General features: G+C 57.9%; 5 protein-coding genes across 5 annotated transcripts, besides 9 other annotated features; all 5 read left to right on the top strand.

The window, feature by feature from the left end:
• Positions 1-19: 19 nt before the first annotated feature.
• Positions 20-38: a microsatellite.
• A 119-nt stretch (positions 39-157) lies between these two features.
• On the top strand, positions 158-1,120 carry TraAM80_06601 (tyrosine phosphatase; the record flags this gene model as incomplete). The annotated part of the gene is made up of 1 exon (XM_029383438.1): positions 158-1,120. The coding sequence occupies one exon, from the start codon at positions 158-160 to the stop codon at positions 1,118-1,120; it is 963 nt and encodes a 320-aa protein (XP_029236763.1).
• A 528-nt stretch (positions 1,121-1,648) lies between these two features.
• Positions 1,649-1,671: a microsatellite.
• A 284-nt stretch (positions 1,672-1,955) lies between these two features.
• Positions 1,956-1,991: a sequence feature (A-rich).
• A 39-nt stretch (positions 1,992-2,030) lies between these two features.
• On the top strand, positions 2,031-6,098 carry TraAM80_06602 (tetratricopeptide repeat protein 21B; the record flags this gene model as incomplete). The annotated part of the gene is made up of 1 exon (XM_029383439.1): positions 2,031-6,098. The coding sequence occupies one exon, from the start codon at positions 2,031-2,033 to the stop codon at positions 6,096-6,098; it is 4,068 nt and encodes a 1,355-aa protein (XP_029236764.1).
• A 182-nt stretch (positions 6,099-6,280) lies between these two features.
• Positions 6,281-6,312: a microsatellite.
• A 43-nt stretch (positions 6,313-6,355) lies between these two features.
• Positions 6,356-6,919, top strand: TraAM80_06603 (uncharacterized protein; the record flags this gene model as incomplete). The annotated part of the gene is made up of 1 exon (XM_029383440.1): positions 6,356-6,919. One exon carries the CDS (start codon positions 6,356-6,358, stop codon positions 6,917-6,919), a length of 564 nt encoding a protein of 187 aa, XP_029236765.1.
• Positions 6,920-7,009: 90 nt separating this feature from the next.
• Positions 7,010-7,039: a microsatellite.
• Positions 7,040-7,162: 123 nt separating this feature from the next.
• TraAM80_06604 (putative huntingtin interacting protein (HIP)) lies at positions 7,163-9,766 on the top strand (the record flags this gene model as incomplete). The annotated part of the gene is made up of 1 exon (XM_029383441.1): positions 7,163-9,766. The coding sequence occupies one exon, from the start codon at positions 7,163-7,165 to the stop codon at positions 9,764-9,766; it is 2,604 nt and encodes an 867-aa protein (XP_029236766.1).
• Positions 9,767-10,128: 362 nt separating this feature from the next.
• Positions 10,129-10,163: a sequence feature (A-rich).
• Positions 10,164-10,579: 416 nt separating this feature from the next.
• Positions 10,580-10,623: a microsatellite.
• A 42-nt stretch (positions 10,624-10,665) lies between these two features.
• Positions 10,666-16,089, top strand: TraAM80_06605 (DNA primase small subunit; the record flags this gene model as incomplete). Its single annotated transcript, XM_029383442.1, has 1 exon — positions 10,666-16,089. The coding sequence occupies one exon, from the start codon at positions 10,666-10,668 to the stop codon at positions 16,087-16,089; it is 5,424 nt and encodes a 1,807-aa protein (XP_029236767.1).
• A 211-nt stretch (positions 16,090-16,300) lies between these two features.
• Positions 16,301-16,353: a microsatellite.
• A 164-nt stretch (positions 16,354-16,517) lies between these two features.
• Positions 16,518-16,538: a microsatellite.

Here is a 16,538-nt window from a genome sequence, read left to right on the forward strand (position 1 = left end):
GGGGTTAGGTACTCGTACGTTTTTTTTTTTTTTTTTTTGGGGGGTTTTCCCCCTTCCGTCGTTATCGCCCCTCCCCCCAACGTGTGCGTGTGTGTGAGGGCCGAAACCCCACAAGGCGGGTGTTAGGCGTGTAGCAAACATAGTGGGTCTGGCGACAATGGCAACCGCGTTGCCCTCGTCGTCAGCGCTGATGCCGCGGCAACTACTGCCCGCGATGCAGGAGCCCCTCGTGCCGTCGATCAACTTCGCTATGGTGTGCCCCGGCGTGTACCGCTCCGGCTATCCTACGCGCAAGAACTACCGCTTTCTGCGTGCGCTGCGGCTCCGCACTATCTTGTACCTCTGCCCCGAGGACTACGCGGAGAGCAATGTAAAGTTCTGCGAGGAAAACGGTATTTGTCTCCTTAGGTTCGCTACGGAGGGAAACAAGGAGCCCTTTATGGACATCTCGGAGATGCTGATGCACCGCATCCTCAGCGCCCTCGTTGACACCCGGACGCATCCCATCCTTATCCACTGCAACAAAGGGAAGCATAGGACAGGGGCCGTGGTTGCCTGCCTGCGGTTGCTGCAGGGGTGGTCGTTGGTGTCAATCTTTCAGGAGTATCGTTGCTTTGCCGGTGACAAGGCCCGCATGGGGGATCAGCAGTACGTGGAGCTCTACCACCCCATTGTGCGCGTGACGCCGCCGTACGTGGCGGAGTGGCTGTGCATCACACGCGAAGTCACCGTCGTCCAAACCGAGGAGGAGTTGCTGGAGGCGGAGGCACAGCAGCTCGGCTGGAGCCTCGTCGCCCCGCCATCACCACCGGCGCCGACGCCGCCCTCACCACCGTCCCTGCCGAAGAAACAAAATGCGCAGCCGAACCCTCAGCCACACCCAGAGGAGCATAAAGATGAGCTGCATAAATTGCCACCGCTGCCGCCTTCGTCTGCAACTGTGCCCGCAAAACTGCAGCCGTCTACCGTAACAGTGGGTTCTGCTACATCCATCACGGCCACTCCAACATCCCGGCGTTCCGGTGGACACGGCGAAGGTGCAAGTGAATCAGGGAAGACGAAGGACACCGGCGTGGTCTTGCGGAAGGAGAACGGAGATAGTAAGAAGGGACAAAAATGAGACTAACTTTCAGCATATCAAAAACCACTGGCAGAGAGGGGGATCGCCGTGTTTGCGGCGGGCGTATGCGGTAGAGCGGTGTTGTTTTTGCAGTGTTTCTGCAGGCAAGAAGCTGGGACATGGGGAGGGGCGTGTTGCATTGAGGTGTGTAAACGTATCCTCCGGGAAGGCGTGCCCGCGACGCGCACACACTGCCCCACCCTCCCCTCTTCCGTGCACCTTGCCTCTTTCGTCCCCGTTTCCCGCTTCCCCCCCGAAGACATCACTTCAGCCACACGGCGTTGGTTTTGTGTTGTGTGGCGCTGCCTATTTGTGGTTTTTCTCTTTATCACCATTGTTTTTTTTTTTTCCCCGCCACGTTTCACGGCTGCTACGTGTGCGTGTGTGCGTTCGTGGCTGAGAGGGGCGGGAGTGGGCAGCCGTCTTTCTTTTCGTATTTTCCCTCTCTCTCGCTTTTACCCACTCTCTCTCCCCCTTACTAGTCTTAAAGCGGCGGGTGAGCCACGTGGTTTATCGCGCGGCAACGGGATATATATATATATATATATATACGGGTGCTTCTGCGCCTCCGCCGCATTGTGTTTCTGCCTTTCATCCCTTCGCTTTTAACTGTGGAGCTTGCCTCGACGCCTGGGCTCCATACCGGCGCCGCAGAGGAAAAAGGGAGCGTAATTTTTTTTCTTTCTCTATCTTGCTTACGCGTACACACACGCACCGGGAGGGGTTGCGGGTAGATATACTTGTACATCGTCAATTGAGCAGAATAGCAAGCGGTCCTCTGACCGAGTACTGTGTCCCCAAAAGATACTGGAAGAGAAAGACGCACGTGCACGACAGCAACAACAAAAGCAAAGGCATAGGGAAAACAAAACACTAAAGGAGAGAGAGACGGAGGAGGATATATTGTGAGATGCCATCGTTGCTACGTACCAACTATGCACTCATGATGTTCTACGTTCGGGAACGCTTCTGGCGACACGCGGAGCTTGTCTGCACGGACACCATTAACAGCACCGACAGCTGGGTCTTCCGGGTTTGGCGCGCGCTTTGCTACGACCAGCAGGGTCAAGCAAATGAGGCACTGCGTGAATACAAGGCAGCGGAGCAGCGGCGGGAAACCACTCTCCCTGCATTGATGGGTATTGCACTGATCTATCGCAGGAACAAAGACGTGGAGGGACTCGCCGCGGTTGAACGCTCTATGGGCGACGGCTCCCACGCGGATGACGTGGGTGGGTGGGCACAGGCGGCCGCGCTGGCGTGGGCGGCCGGCGACGCCTCCGGCGCCCGTGACATTTTCATGCGCTTTCAGGATGGCTACGACGAGCACCGCGACGAGTACACCAACCTCGCAACGCTGCGAGCGTGGGTGGATCTCAGCACAGGCCGCACCGCTTTTTTGGAGAAGTCTGGCACGCTCCTTCGCAAGGTCATGGAGATGGAGGAGCAGGACGGGCAGACAGTGGACTTGGATGCTGCCATGGGCCGCGTGGTGTACTTTGAGCGCAAGACGCAGTTCTTCCTTGCCCAGCAGCTACTAAACAAACTTATCGTCAACTACCCGAACTTTGTCCCAGCGCTTGTTGTAAAAGCACGACACCTCATGAAGGCGGAGGACTGGGAACAGTGTTGGGAGACGACGAATCGTATCCTCGCCAAGGAGAAGACAAACCTCGAGGCGCTCGCGCTGAATACCTTGTTTTTGCTGGTAAAGGACGCCCGCTACGAGGACGCCGCCGCTCAGCTGCCGCGGCTTCTGGAGGCAGTCCAGGAAAAGGAGCCAAGGAATGCAGCACTGTTTTTCGAGTACGCGCAGTGTTTCTCGCGCCTGAGCGGGACCTACCTGCCGCTGCTGGGCGTCACCCTGCAGTTTGCGGAGGTGGCCCACCGCATGGTTTCGCAAAAGGGCGACTACCTCGCCGAGGTGGGCTACCAGCAGATGCTGCGTGGCGAGTACAAAGCGGCCATCGCCACTTTTAAGAGGGCTTCCGCCACGCCAGACAGCAGCATAACCCCTCTGCTTGGTCTCATACGCGGCCTCATCCTCACCGGCAATCTTGATGAGGCTGCGAAGCAGATTGAGTTTCCCAACGAGATCCAGGCACCGAACCAGCGCAACGCTGAGTTAAGCCTCCTCAACGCCATCCTGCAGTGGCGGCGGAATAAGAACCACGCAAAAACCCTTTTTTTTCTAGACCAAGCGGCAGAGGCTGTGAGACAAGATGTGGGGTCCTACCAAACGGGGACGCAGCTGTATGTCAAACTGAACCCGCCACTGATGCTTGATATTGCGAAAGAGTATATGCAACACTGCCGCACAGAGCCGCCGGACCCAACCGTGCGCAAAGCAGACCCCATTGTGGAGAAGTGTAAGCGGCACCTAGAGTTGTTGTTGCGGCACGTTCCAGGCTGCCTGGAGGCGCAGCTCCTCCTCTCCAAGATGTACTTTGTTGCCGGCGACCTTGAGCGGGGGCAGGCAATGATCAAGACATGCATCCAGCATGCACACGTCCTCCCCGACGCGTTTCTGCTTTCCGCACAGATGTGTCAGTACGTGGGCAACGCCACATTGGCCTCGCAGGCGCTGGAGCAGGCACTGACTTTGGACTTTGAGATGAAGGATCAGCCGCAGTACAACCTGCTGCACGGTATTGTGCTTGGGATGATGAACAAGCTTCAACAGGCGCTGGGGGCGCTGGAGCTGGCGGTAAAACTCACAAAGGACAAGTCGCGAGTGACGAGCAAGGGTCGACCGCTGCAGCCGCTGAGTGTGCAGGACCACGTCAGCCTGTACCTGCAGCTGGCACAGACGCATCTCAGGCTGCATGACACAGAGGAGGCGCGCGCCACCTTAGCAGAGGCCACGGCGCTGTTTAAGGACACAACTCAGGCTGGGCGGGTTGCGATTGCGAGCGCGATGGTTGCCGCCCGCACAAACATGGAAAAGGCCGTGGAGATACTTAAGCAGGTGCCGCCGCAGAGTGAGTTTTTTACCGCCGCCAAGACCCGCATGGCAAACCTCTATCTCACATACCGGCAGAACCGCCAAATGTACGCCAACTGCTTTGAGGAGTTGGTCGAGGAGGTGCCGACACCGCAGAGCTACTTTCAATTGGGCGAGGCGTACATCAACATCCATGAGCCAGAGAAGGCCATCACCGCCTACCAGCAGGCAAAGGCGATGGACCCTGACAACAGTGAGTTGGACGTCCGCATCGGACGCGCCCTAGTGTCCACGCACGACTATCAACGCGCTGTTCGTTACTACCGTGATGCGGTAGCGGCGGATGGGGCAACGTTCACCGTCCTTGCCGACCTTGCGACGCTCTACTGGCACCTCGGCGCTCCCGACCGTGCGATTGGGGTGCTGAAGGAAACGCCGGCGTACAAGACTGAACCGGATGCTGGGGAGGACGTCAAACGCGCCATTGAACGTGTCAACTGCACACTGCTTATGTACAAAATTCACCGCAGCTGTCAGAAGTCTGAGCTGGCGGTGGAGGCGCTCCTGCAGGCTCGTGGCTTTCAGGAGCATGTTTTGCACAACTTGCTGCGAAATGAAACGCGTGAGACAATGTACCAGCAGAAGATGGTTGCCTCCACCATTGCCCTGGAACTGGGCGGTTACTACGCCTCGATCGGCGACGTGGAACATGGAAAGGAGTGCTACCAGGCAGCGAAGATGTACGACGAGTCAAACGAGGCGCCGCTACTGGCAATGGCGCGGCTCTTGCTTGACAGTGGTGATGCAGCAGCCTGTGAGGAGCGGTGTAATGCGGTGCTGCAGATGAACCCCGCCTGTGAGGAGGCGGTTATCATACTTGCCGACGTCATGATTTGTCGTTACCGGTTTGAGGAGGCGGCGCAGCACTTTAGCCAGCTCTTGGAGAGGGCCCCGGACAACTATGAGGCGTTGGTGCAGTATGTGCGGCTGCTGCGCCACGCCGGGCGTCTTGGCGACGCAGAGAAGGCGCTCGAGCGAGCCGAGGGTCTCGTGCCAGTGGGACAACGACCCCCGTCGGGGTTGAGCTTTGCGCGGGGGCTGTACCACCGCTACTGTTACGATAATCTGGAGGCCCTCCGCGCCTTTAACGCCGCGCGGGTGCCCGCCGATGACTCCGCGTGGAGCACGCCCGCGTTGACGAACATGATTGAGATGTACCTCTTTTCCTCAAACGAGGAGTTTTGGGTTGACACCGTCCTGCGGGACGAGGACAAGAACGAAAACGTTAGGATCGCCGAGCGGCTGTTGCTGCAGATGCCGCAAGGGGAGTCGCGGGACATTCTGCAAGGGTATTGCTGGCTAGCGAGCAAGAAGCGGCCGTTGGTAGATCGAGCCATAAAGGAATTCACGCAGCTCTGTGCCGCTGCTGAGACGGCGGCGCAGCAGGAGGAGCCGGCGGACGATGAAAAAAGTGCGGAGGGTGAGGAAAAAGACGAAGATGAGCAGTTGCTGAGTGACGCCAACCGACCGCTGCCGCCGCGTGGCAGGCCGAACGTTCCCGCCCGTGTGGGTTTGGCCACCGCGTGCTTTATTGCCGGCTTCGAGAAGAGGGCGGCTGCCGAGATTAAGAAGATTGTCTACACCCCGTTTGACCCCCTCACCACTGATGCCGTGCACCGTGCCCGCCTGCTCGCCGCACACATGAGCATCCTCAAAAAGAAGCTTACAACGGCGCAGAAGTTGCTAGAAAAGAACATTGAGGTTAACAGGAGTTGCGCGCTGACCTGGCTGATGATGGGCTCTGTGCACGAGCTTGAGAATAATCATACCGAGGCCGCCAACTGCTACGAGAATGCCTGGGAACTGACGAAGGAGCGTAATCCCTCGGTGGGGTACAAACTGGCGTTTCATCGTATGAAGTCGGGAAAACTGGTCGCGGCGATTGATGTGTGCCGCAAGGTGGTGGATGTGCATCCCAGTTATCCAAAAATACATGAGGTTCTGGATGCCTGCCGCAGCCTTCTCCGGCCCTGAGTATATGTAAGCACGAGGAAGAGGATGAGGAAAGGCCGTCTGCAGACGGCATATAGTAAAGGTAGAGTGCAAGTCAGAGAGCCATAGAAACGTGGAGGAGAGTGTGGGGGTGGTGCGGACTAGAACAGAACTCATCAACGGGTGTACGCGGAGAAGTTGCACGTGTACGACGTCTCTCCTCCTTTGTTTGTTTTTTTCTTTCTCTGTGTGGTTGCGTGGCGCACCCCAGGAGGAAAAGGAAGGTGTGTGTGGCCACCATGGGCGCATTTGAGGAGTTTTTGCTGGCGGCGGCCGAGAAGGCGCCGTTTTTGGTTGGCGAGGTTGCCCCCACAGTGGTGCAGCGGAAGTCGCAGAAGCGGGACCGGGGGGGCGACGCGGTGACGGGCGAGGGCAGCAGAGTCACGAAGCAGCCGGCGACACACGAGGAGGAGGTTGCACGGCTGCAGCGGCTGCTTGTGGACGGCCCGCTGCAGCCGCTCGGCCTGGAGCACGCGGTGTACCACGTTCTCCTCCCTGCGTTTACCGCCGCTGTGGGGGCGGCGCGGGAGGTGTGGCGCGCCACAGCGGCACTGCGGGCAGGGGAGGCGGACGCAACACAGCAGGGGTCAGGCGAGAGCGCAGGTGCCAGCGCAGACCCCAACGCCAACGCAACAGGGACGCCGTCCGGCACGCCGCCGAGCGTGCAGGCCCTGCAACGGGTTCTAGTTGCAGCACAGGCGAAGTTGACGGCGCAGCGGCAGCTGCTGGACGCTGCGGAGGCCAAACTGCGGGCGACAGTGGAGGCTGTAACGTCCACCTGCGCCACCGTGCGTACGCCATAGGGAGGCGCGGGCGCGGAGGCCTAAGAGATTTTCATGCTGCTTTTTTACTCAATCACTAGGCTCTTATTTTTTATTTTTTGTTTTTGTTGTTGCGTGCTGTTCTGTGCTGTGGTGCTGCTGCTTTTATCCTTATTGCTTGTCTTCTTCACGCATCCTTGCCATTTTTGTGCTACCGCAAGGAAACACAGCACACAGCAAAGAACAATCTACGTGGTATTACGCTGAGGAGTTGCAGTAGCAAATATGCAGGTCTTCAGCGAGCGCATGGCTTCACGTGGGGGAGGTCCGTTGCCGCTGGCGTACTACATGCGGCCCGAGGTGACGACGGCGGATGGGGCCCCACCAGTGGACGTGTTTGTGGCGAAGCTGGGAGGGCGGACATTTCATGAGTCGCTTCGCAGCGATAGTGGGTTCGCAGTCGTTACCGCATTTCTGCTTGGCGGCGCTGACGTCAACGTGCGGGACACGCATGGGGCGACGCCGCTGCACACCGCCGTCGCACGGGTTTCCCCCGCAGACGGCGACGGTGGCGATGCGGATACGTTGCTCTCCTCCGAAGGCCCCAACAATTTGATCGTCGCCTTTCTCCTTGACAACGGCGCCGACGTGAATGCCCACAACAACACCGGCGAGACGCCGCTTATGATTGCCGCGGCCACACAAAATATCGCTGCGGTGCGGATTCTCCTTATACACGGCGCGGACCCGTCGCTCCAGGACGATCTGGGAAACACGGTGCTGCATCACGCCGCTCGCCACCCGCACGTGCTGCAAACGCTGCAGGCGTGGATTGACGACCTTCCCGCCCGGGCGGCGCAGGAGAACCTCCTCCATGTGGTGTGCCGACAAGGCGGCGGTGCGGAGTTCGCGGCGCTTTTTCTCATTGAACAGCTGGGGCTCGACGTGAATGCACGCGAAGATAAAACCACCACCGCTCCGCATGCCGCCATCGCTGATGACGATGTCCGTCATGCTTCCGGTGAGGTGAGCAACGCTCCTGCGGATGCCGCCGCCGCGTCACCCTCCAGCATCACGGTGCGGGAGGGGCTTACCCCGCTGCACTGCGCGGTGCTCGCGGGTGACCCCGTTCTGGTGCGCGTGCTGTTGCAGAAGGGCGCCGATGCGGAGAGGCCAGATGCCACTGGACGGACGCCGCTGCAGTTGGCAAAGGAAGGCGCGGCGTTACTTTCATCGTCGCCCTTCTTTATTAAACGCCACTGCAGCTCATTGCGGCTGCATGGACGCCGCGGTAAGACGGCGAAGCATAGCGATCCACAAAGGGTCTGCGCGGTTCTGGAAGGCTATTGTAACGAGGTCTCCTCTAGGAAGAGAGAGGTGAACTTGCAACGTGAGGCGGCGGCCGAGATATCGATGTGGAGACTCATTTCGTTGGTTGACGTACTGTCCTTTGGGGCGGCGGCAACGGTGCCGCACTTTGTGTTAGCGCTTTGCGCGTTGCTGCCGTTGCCGTTTTGGCTTCTAGCTGCTGCAGCTGTGCTTATCCTCATGTCGTGTGCCGGCTTTAGCGTGCACGACGAGCGCCAGTTGAATGCGAGGCCGCTGCGCTCGCCAGGGTTCTTTGTGAGCTACACCCTGGCACTGCTGACCTTCAGCTGTCTGATTGAGGACGCTGTGGCTCCGCAGCACCCCACCGGCCGCCAGGGGCTGCTGCTCTGCGGCGTTGGTGGCGCCGCGTGCGCGCTAGTGGCGATGTGGAGTAACCCCGGTGTCGTGGAGTCCACCGCGGGGCAGCGGGCGGGAATCTACAAGACCATTTTTCACTCCAAAGGGGCTCCACCAGAAGACGTGCGGCAAAGCATTGATCTTGTCTGCATGGTTAAAAAGCCTTTGCGGGCGCACCGTTGCCGCCACCTTGGACGCGTGGTGCTCCGGTACGACCACTACTGTCTGTGGCTGTCAAGCTGCATTGGCGGGGGCAACCACCGCCCGTACGTCGGTTTCCTCGTCTTTTACACCGCCCTGCTTGGGATCGAGTGTCACAGCGCCTACTTGTTGTTGTCGGGACGCATTGACACGGAGGTGGTTTTAACGCACGCACCCTTCAGGCGTTTTGTTGATGTCTACACTTCAATTGTCTTGCCCATTGTTTTTCTCCTCTCCCTGTGGGCGCTGCTGAAGCAGCTATGGTACATTAGCCGCGGTGTCACTGTCTACGACGTGCAACACCCGTCATGCAGCCCCTGGTGCTTTCAGCTGGGGTCACGCACGTACTCCCTCTTTGATGCCGGGCCTGCAAAAAACATGTACCGATTTTTCCTGAGACGTGAAAACCTTCTGGCAGTCACGCACCGGATGCCGGTGATGAGTGCACGACTGCAGCATGTGGCAAAAACATATCAGGCGCATCAGTTTAACTCGTGCCAGGGGGGGCAGTGCAACCAACACACGCACAGGGGTGGCGGCCACTCACATGCCGGTGCAGCGTGTCAACAGCAGCAGCAACAGCAGCAATGGAACATGCCCGCAAACACGGTGCCGGGTAACGTGGACGGGGGGTTTGGATCGCTTGTGACAACTTCCGTTGTTGGTTCTGCACCTTCCACACCGGCGCCCGCGCTCGCGGCGGAGGCAGTTGCTGATGCATCTACTCCTCGCGCCATTGTGGTGGATGCCCCTACTGCCGCTGCCACAACGCCTCTGGCCTTTGATGCCGCCGTGGGTCGCCTCTTTCAGCTGATGGTGCAGCAAGACGGTGCGGATGTAACGGCGGTCGCAGCTGCGGGTGAACTGCGGCTTGGCGTGCTGCCCGAGGAGTGGCCGGATGTAGTAAATAAGGCCCAGTCCATGTTTAGCTTCTTTAAGCGCACCATGAATATGGGTAAGTAGCCCCACAGCCGCGTAGAAAAGACGCTTGTTGGCGTTGACCATCGAGGGTTTGTATGCGTCTGTAGGGAGGAAGGGGAATGTGAGGCTGATGCATAGAGCAGCGTGGATTGTCCCATCCGTCCAGCTTTGTCTGCCTTGTCGTGTGTGCGGTTCCCACCGTCGGCACCACCACCACACATCACTTCACTCATGTTACTTTCTTCTATCTTTCCTCTCTCCACTCTTTTCTGCCTTGTCGCAGAGGCGGCGGCTGTCTGTTGTTGCTGCTGCGCTGGCGAGCGGCGGTGTCACGCATCTTGCCGAACCCTTTTTTTCCCCCTTTTTCTATCCTTCCTGCAAGCAGCAGCGCGGTGAAGCGGCATAACAAAGAAGTGAAACATAAAAAAAAAGAAAAAGAGGAAGTAGCCAGCGTCCTCGTCCTCGCCACCGCCACCGCCACAGCAGCAGAAGCAGTAGCGGTGCAACAACAACAAAGGGATCACACGCAAAAAGCGAATAGTGAAGAGAGGGACGGCAGAAACGAATTAGGCCAAAGGAGCAACAAAGTAAACAAACACGAACAAACGAAACGGGAAAAGGAAAAAAAAACAACAACGAGGAAAGAAAGGAAAACAACAAGAAGAAACCGCAGTCCAAAAGGGAAGAAAGCAACAATAGCAAGCACAGAATCATCGCGAGCGCCGGCGTTATCTGAAAGACGAAACAAAAAAAAAGATAGAAAGTGAGCGGGCGGTGGCCACTCGTGTGGGTTGGGGCGCACGCATTGCCGGTGTGTCATAGTGGAACCCTCGAGACTTTGTATTCCGCAGCGTATTTTTTTTTGTTGTTTTGCTTTTTAAAGTATTGTTTTTTTTTTTCCTTGAGACGGCCGTCGTGCGTACAGGCGGGCCTAGTGACAGATGCGGCGGGGGTTTGGCACGCAGAGCGCCGCCCTCTACGGTCACCGAAGTGGCAGGAGCAGCAGTGCAAGGGACGTGGAGCGGGAAGGTGTGATCGGTTTGCCCCGGCAATGGGCGAATAGGGCGCGTGGGTCCTCCTCTGGATCGCGTTGCGAGCACAGAAACAGCTGCGTGATTGGCGGAGCAGACGCTAACGACAGCGGGGAGCCATGGATGAACGGCGACGCCCGCAACCCCTCCCTGCGTGCCACCTCGATGCCATCGGAGCCTCACGAGGAGGTCGGCGAATGGGGAGGGGTCTCTGCAACCGCTGCAAGCGGTCACAGCACGTCAGACGATGCGAATGGTCTGACGATACAGAGTAGAGCCAAGCTATTGCTGGCGCCTCGTCCGCTGCTGGGGCAGGAGGTAACAGCGCACGGCCAGGAGAAGCACACCGGTGGGGCGATACCTCCACCATCGGCGTGTAGTCGCACGAGTAGTAGTGGCAGTCGTGTCGCCGCTGCAAGGCGGGAGGTGGTGAAGGCCGTCGTAAAAGACGCAGCCTCGCCGGATACAGTAAACGGTGTGAATTCTACTAGACTGGGAAAGCGAAAGGTGGCAGGGAAGCCAGATGTCGTGAGGCTTTTGTCGTCGCCCAGCAAGGCGCAGGTTCCACTGGATATAATTGCCGCACTGGACGATCAAGTGAATGTGGCTGCGCCCGAAGCTACGGTATCTTCTACAGACTGCAGGCGAGGCAGCTGCCTCGCCTCAGCGGGGAATGCGGATCAAGCAAGGGGGGAGGCCGATGGAGAGGAGAGCAACGGCGTAGCACCAAACCGAAATGCTTCTGGAGATAAACAAAAGAAGGACAATAATGAAGTCACGACGGTGGGCATCGTGGATGCAGAGGCGACAACTAGCCACTACGGTGCACAGGCGCAGCCATCCATGCTGCAGAGGAAAGTTTTCCCTGGGAATGTAAAACCTGCACCACTGCCTCTCCCAGGTGATGTCCCGCAGGATCAATCACAGAGCGGCGACAGCAATTCTGCTCGCACCAATCCAGCAGCGCTAGCCCCACAGCATACCCCTCCACAGCAGCAGCAGCAACAACGTGGCTCCGCTTTAGCACACAACGCTCAGAAACTGATGTCCCCCGCCCTGGGTCCCTCTTCCTGGACCTTCCTTTCCACACCTGACTTCGTTTCGTGTTTACAAATTTATGTGAAGACGTGTTTGGGGCTTCGCGAGGCCCATATACAGGCGAGACAAGGATTTATTGCTAGAGTGCAATGTATCGTGAAAAAGGTGCTTGGTCCTCGCGCCGAAGTGCGAGTGCATGGCTCCATTACCACAGACCTTGCGCTCGCCTCTAGTGACATTGACCTACTTGTTGTAGGATACGAACCTCTTACCCCGTTGCAGGCGATTCAGCACCTATCGCGGGCCATCCTTCACATCAGTGAAAAAGAGCTAAATGAGTTGGAGGCTGAGGAAGCTGGAGAGGCTGGTGTGGGCATGGCGGCTGGAAGATCATCTCAGATCTGTTGTGACACCAGCGTTGCTGATGCTGCTAAGGAGTCGTTGGATGATGCGGAGGCACCGAGTGCTTCTCCGGTGGATTTGGAGGATGTCACGTTAGAGCCAGGCGCTGAGCTGGACGCCGGAGACCCCATCATGCGGATGGAGGAGGAGGAGGCGGAGTACCGTTCTCAGATCGAACGTGACTATGTATTTAGTACACGGGCGGGGCTTACCTCGGCTGCAATGGTAACTGCTTTGCCCACGCACAGCCCTAAGACTGCCGCGATGGCGCTGCAGGGTTACATGGGTCCGCTTTCAGTTGCGCCTCTGCAATCTGGCCTGCGGACGCCCATAGGAGAAGGGGAATCCACCGTGGAGTTGGCAACTATGACACAGCATTATGGCGGTGCGGGAGGACACCGACTGTACGTCCCGACTCTTGGAGGCCCTTACTTTGATGTTCAAACCATCATTTCCACCCGTGTCCCCGTCATCAAGGTGGTAGAGAAGTCCACCGGAATGAGGAGCGACATCACCTTTGCTGGTGGCGAGCACTGGCGGTCGATGCAGCTGACGAACCACATGCTAAAGCGGTACCCCGCGTCGCGGGGGCTGATACTGTTTTTGAAGCATTGTGTGAGGCAAATGGGAATTGGTGACTCACAGCCAGGGGGTGTCACGTCGTTCACCATCTACCTTTTGGTGCTACACTTCTTCAACGAGGTTTCGTGCCACCTCGAGGGATTCCTCCAGCAGCAGCAACAAGAACAACAAGCAAAGTGTGAGAGCCGCACCAGTGTGTCCACTCAGTGGGGAAATGAGGGAACGATAGCAAGCTCCAGCGGAACAGGCGATAACGTCAGTGGTGGTGTGAGCCTCAGTGGAACACGTACGGCGACGCCACAGGTGCAAACGCCCTTATCTACTCAACCTACAGCCGCCGCGTCTTTGGCCTCCTCTTGGCTCACCTCGTACCTGGACAAACTCTTTTTAGTGGAGAGGGCGTTTGTGGAGCGATTTCGCCCGTATCAGAAGGAGCAGGAGGGTAAACAAAATACGGCGAGCATCTTGCATCACATTTTCACGTTCCTTCAGGAGGAGCTGCCTGTGGACTTCGAGGAGGACGACAAAGGTCGAACAGCAGATCTCCTCGAGGAGCGAACGGGAGCCAAACTGGTGGCGCCAGTGGGTTACGATGCGGCATCAGGTGAAGCTGCATTGCATGGGGAAGTGCTTTTGGCCACAAGCGAAGCTCCTGTGGCACCGGATGTAGCTTCAGAACAAGGCGGCAACGATGATGTTGAGGTGTGCGCGGATAGGCATGAGGACGAAGGTGAAGATGGTGATGACCGGAGCGCAGCAGCAGAGCTGAATCCCGCCGTTGAGGTCGGAACTTCTTACGAGGTTGGAGGCGGGGGCTTGCAGGAGAGAGAACAGGAGGAAAACGAGACACCAGAAGATAACAAAACAAGTTTGGTCCGCTCCCTGGCACTACGGCTTCTCTCGACCTCGTCTCTGGGCCACCTCTTCCACGACTTTTGCTTTTACTACGGGTTTACATTTAACTACGATAGTCACGGCCTCTACTTTGATTCGCTTGGGAATTCTAGTGTGGTGCCTAAGCCCCGCAAGTGCCAGCAACGGGGGCAGCACCTCTTCATGACGTCGCCGTTTGATGACCAGTACGACCTCACCGCGCGCATGCTGCACACACGCGAGTTTCAAGAGCTTTGTCGCATGTTTGTGCCCCTCACGACACCGGTGACGACTATCTCCGGCTACGGTGGCGGGGGTTGCTCGCTGCAGGAAGTGCTGGAGTGGATCTCGCCCGAAACCGCCTTCGAGGAGCTCATGCAGGTTCACACCGCGATTCAGCAGCAGCAGCGTGCGGAGGTTTCAGGGGCGCATTTGTCAAAGACCGAGGAACAGCTGCCGCCGCTGCCGATCCACGCTGACGGCAGCAAAGGCACAACGCACGCACAGTCGTCGTTACAGGGCGAGGTGGAGGCGCGGGAGCAAAGCACTTCATCCCCACACACTGCGCCGACCAGCAGTGTGGAGGAGCGCCTACCAAAGGATACGCGACTCCCTCGCCGCATGGACCCGGCCGCCTTCAAAAACAGTAGCAGCGCCGTCTCTGGTGAGTCGCGCAAGAAGGTGGATCGAGCGGCGGCAGGGTTAACGACCGACGTCCCCTCGGCGGCTGCACCCTCCACCCCTTCTGTCAGCAGCTTCTCGTTGAGGCAGGGGGGAAGCAAATCGATCCTCGCAGAACCTGGAGGCACGGATTTGGTAGGAAGCCGGTCGGCGCAGGCGTCTTTGACGCAGCGACAGGTAAAACGTCGCGAGGGGGGAGCAGAGGATTCGGCAGCCACCGCTGCCGGTGATGTTGGTGGCAGTGGCACTACTCCTGCTACAGTGAAGCAGCCGCCGGCGCAGGCTGCCGTGCCCGTCTCCGCCGCTGGGCTCGAGGCTGCGATGCGGGAGGCCTCACCTTCGGGAGCGCTGAGGGCGTCAGGTGCACTCACGCCGTCAGGGCTTCCAGTGGGTGGGAATGTAAACTCGGTGGGTGGGGAGGCAGTTTATGCGCGTGCGCAGCTTTCGCGTGCGAGCCCGATGCATCAACCAACCCAGCAGCTACCGTTTCCATTCTCTCCACCAGTTCCCCCATTTATGCTGCCTCCAAACGGTGCTGGCCCTGGATACCCTGACATGTTGCCGTTTTACTTCCAGATGCCGTACTCCTCAGAATTGGTAATGCGTTATCCACAGCAGCATTACCTTCATCAGTATCCGTCTGAGCAGCGTCATCATATGCATCTGTTTCCGTCCATCGGCTACGAGATGCATCAAGTTTACCGGCAACACAGGGTATTTGAGGCGCTGAATGGCGCCGCGGCAGCTGCCACTGCCGCTAGTAGTAGTAGTGGTGGGAGTGGCCCCACGGCGAGTCGGCAAGGCAACACGCGTGGAGTTGGAAGTTCCCCATCGGGCATCCGTCATCGTGGACGTGGTGGGGCTCACCGCAGCACGGCGAGCATGGTGGCGAGCCTCTCCACTGATAAGGCGCCGGCGCTGGTAAAGCCTGCAGCGCTTTTAGAGGAACCGACGGCGTTAATGGAGGGCACTGTCGTGGAAGGCAGTAATAGCAACAAAACTACTGTTAAGGACGCGGCGGCAGAAGGAGCGTCAACGAGGGGGCGACGGCCTGGCACGGCCGAGGCGAAGGAGCGGCTACAGGCTGAGGCCGCCCTTGCTTCTGCTTCGCTGGCACATGAGGTCCAGCAGCATCCGCACTATTTTCAACTCCACCACCACCATCACCAATACCAGCAGCAGCAGCAGCAGCAGCAGTTGCAGCAGCAGTTGCAGCAGCAGCAGCAGCAGTTGCAGCAGCTTGGGCTCAGCCATCAATTTCATCACCAGCAGCAAAACGGCACAAAGTTGCGGAGCACCGGGCAGCATCAGCAACAGGCGCTCTGGAGACAACATCAACAATCTTCATTGATGATGCCACTACCCCAAATGTATGCGCTACCAGGCACTGCAGATACCTCTGTATCTTCTGCCTTGTGTGCCCCAGTGCAGGGGGGACTCATTTTCCGGCAACAACCAAATGCGAGTGGAACGTCGTACCCGGCTGCTGCGACAGCCTCTGGGTTCCCTAGAGTGCCCGCGCATGAGGTTCCCGCCTACAGTTCGGCTGCTTCATTTTTGAATGAGAACCCACAACAACAGCTGCAGCGGAGGCAGTCCTACACCCCCTCTCATAGGCCCGAGAAAGCGGTTGCCGCCACCGCTGCTAGTAGTCGTGACAGTAGTGCTAGCAGCAACAACGCCGGAGGTGGAGGCCCCGTGCGACTACTGCACCGAGCACAGGAAGGAGATGTTGGCGAGGGGAGATTCGTTGAATAGTGTCAGTGGAAGGGGAAGACGGCATACAAGTCATGTCGAATGTGAGAGTATTTCGAGTAGAGCGGGAAGAATGCACAGATAAGTGATGTAAGGGAAGGGGTGCCAGAGAAGGTGTGTGTGTGTGGGGGTGAGGTGGGGGTACGGTAGGTTGTTTTCTGCGCCGCATGACAGGTGGGATGTGGGCGGAGGTATAAGTATGCATACAGCCGTGTATATATATATATATATATATATACATAGACGTATATACACGTATTATATATAATTCATTTTCATGTTTATTTTTACCATGTGGTGAGGCGGAGGAAACGCAAGGTAGGCGAACAAAACTAAAAAGGAAGTAAAGCGAGAAGAAGAAAATAGACGCCATGAAGTGAGGCTGAAGTAACTGGAAGCAAGGGATAAAAAAAAGGAAAAAAAGGGCCCGGGAGAGAGAGAGAGAGAGAAAG

Source organism: Trypanosoma rangeli (genome assembly GCF_003719475.1).
Source record: "Trypanosoma rangeli strain AM80 chromosome Unknown Tra_15.4_contig_00246, whole genome shotgun sequence".
NCBI classification, from domain to species: domain Eukaryota; phylum Euglenozoa; class Kinetoplastea; order Trypanosomatida; family Trypanosomatidae; genus Trypanosoma; species Trypanosoma rangeli.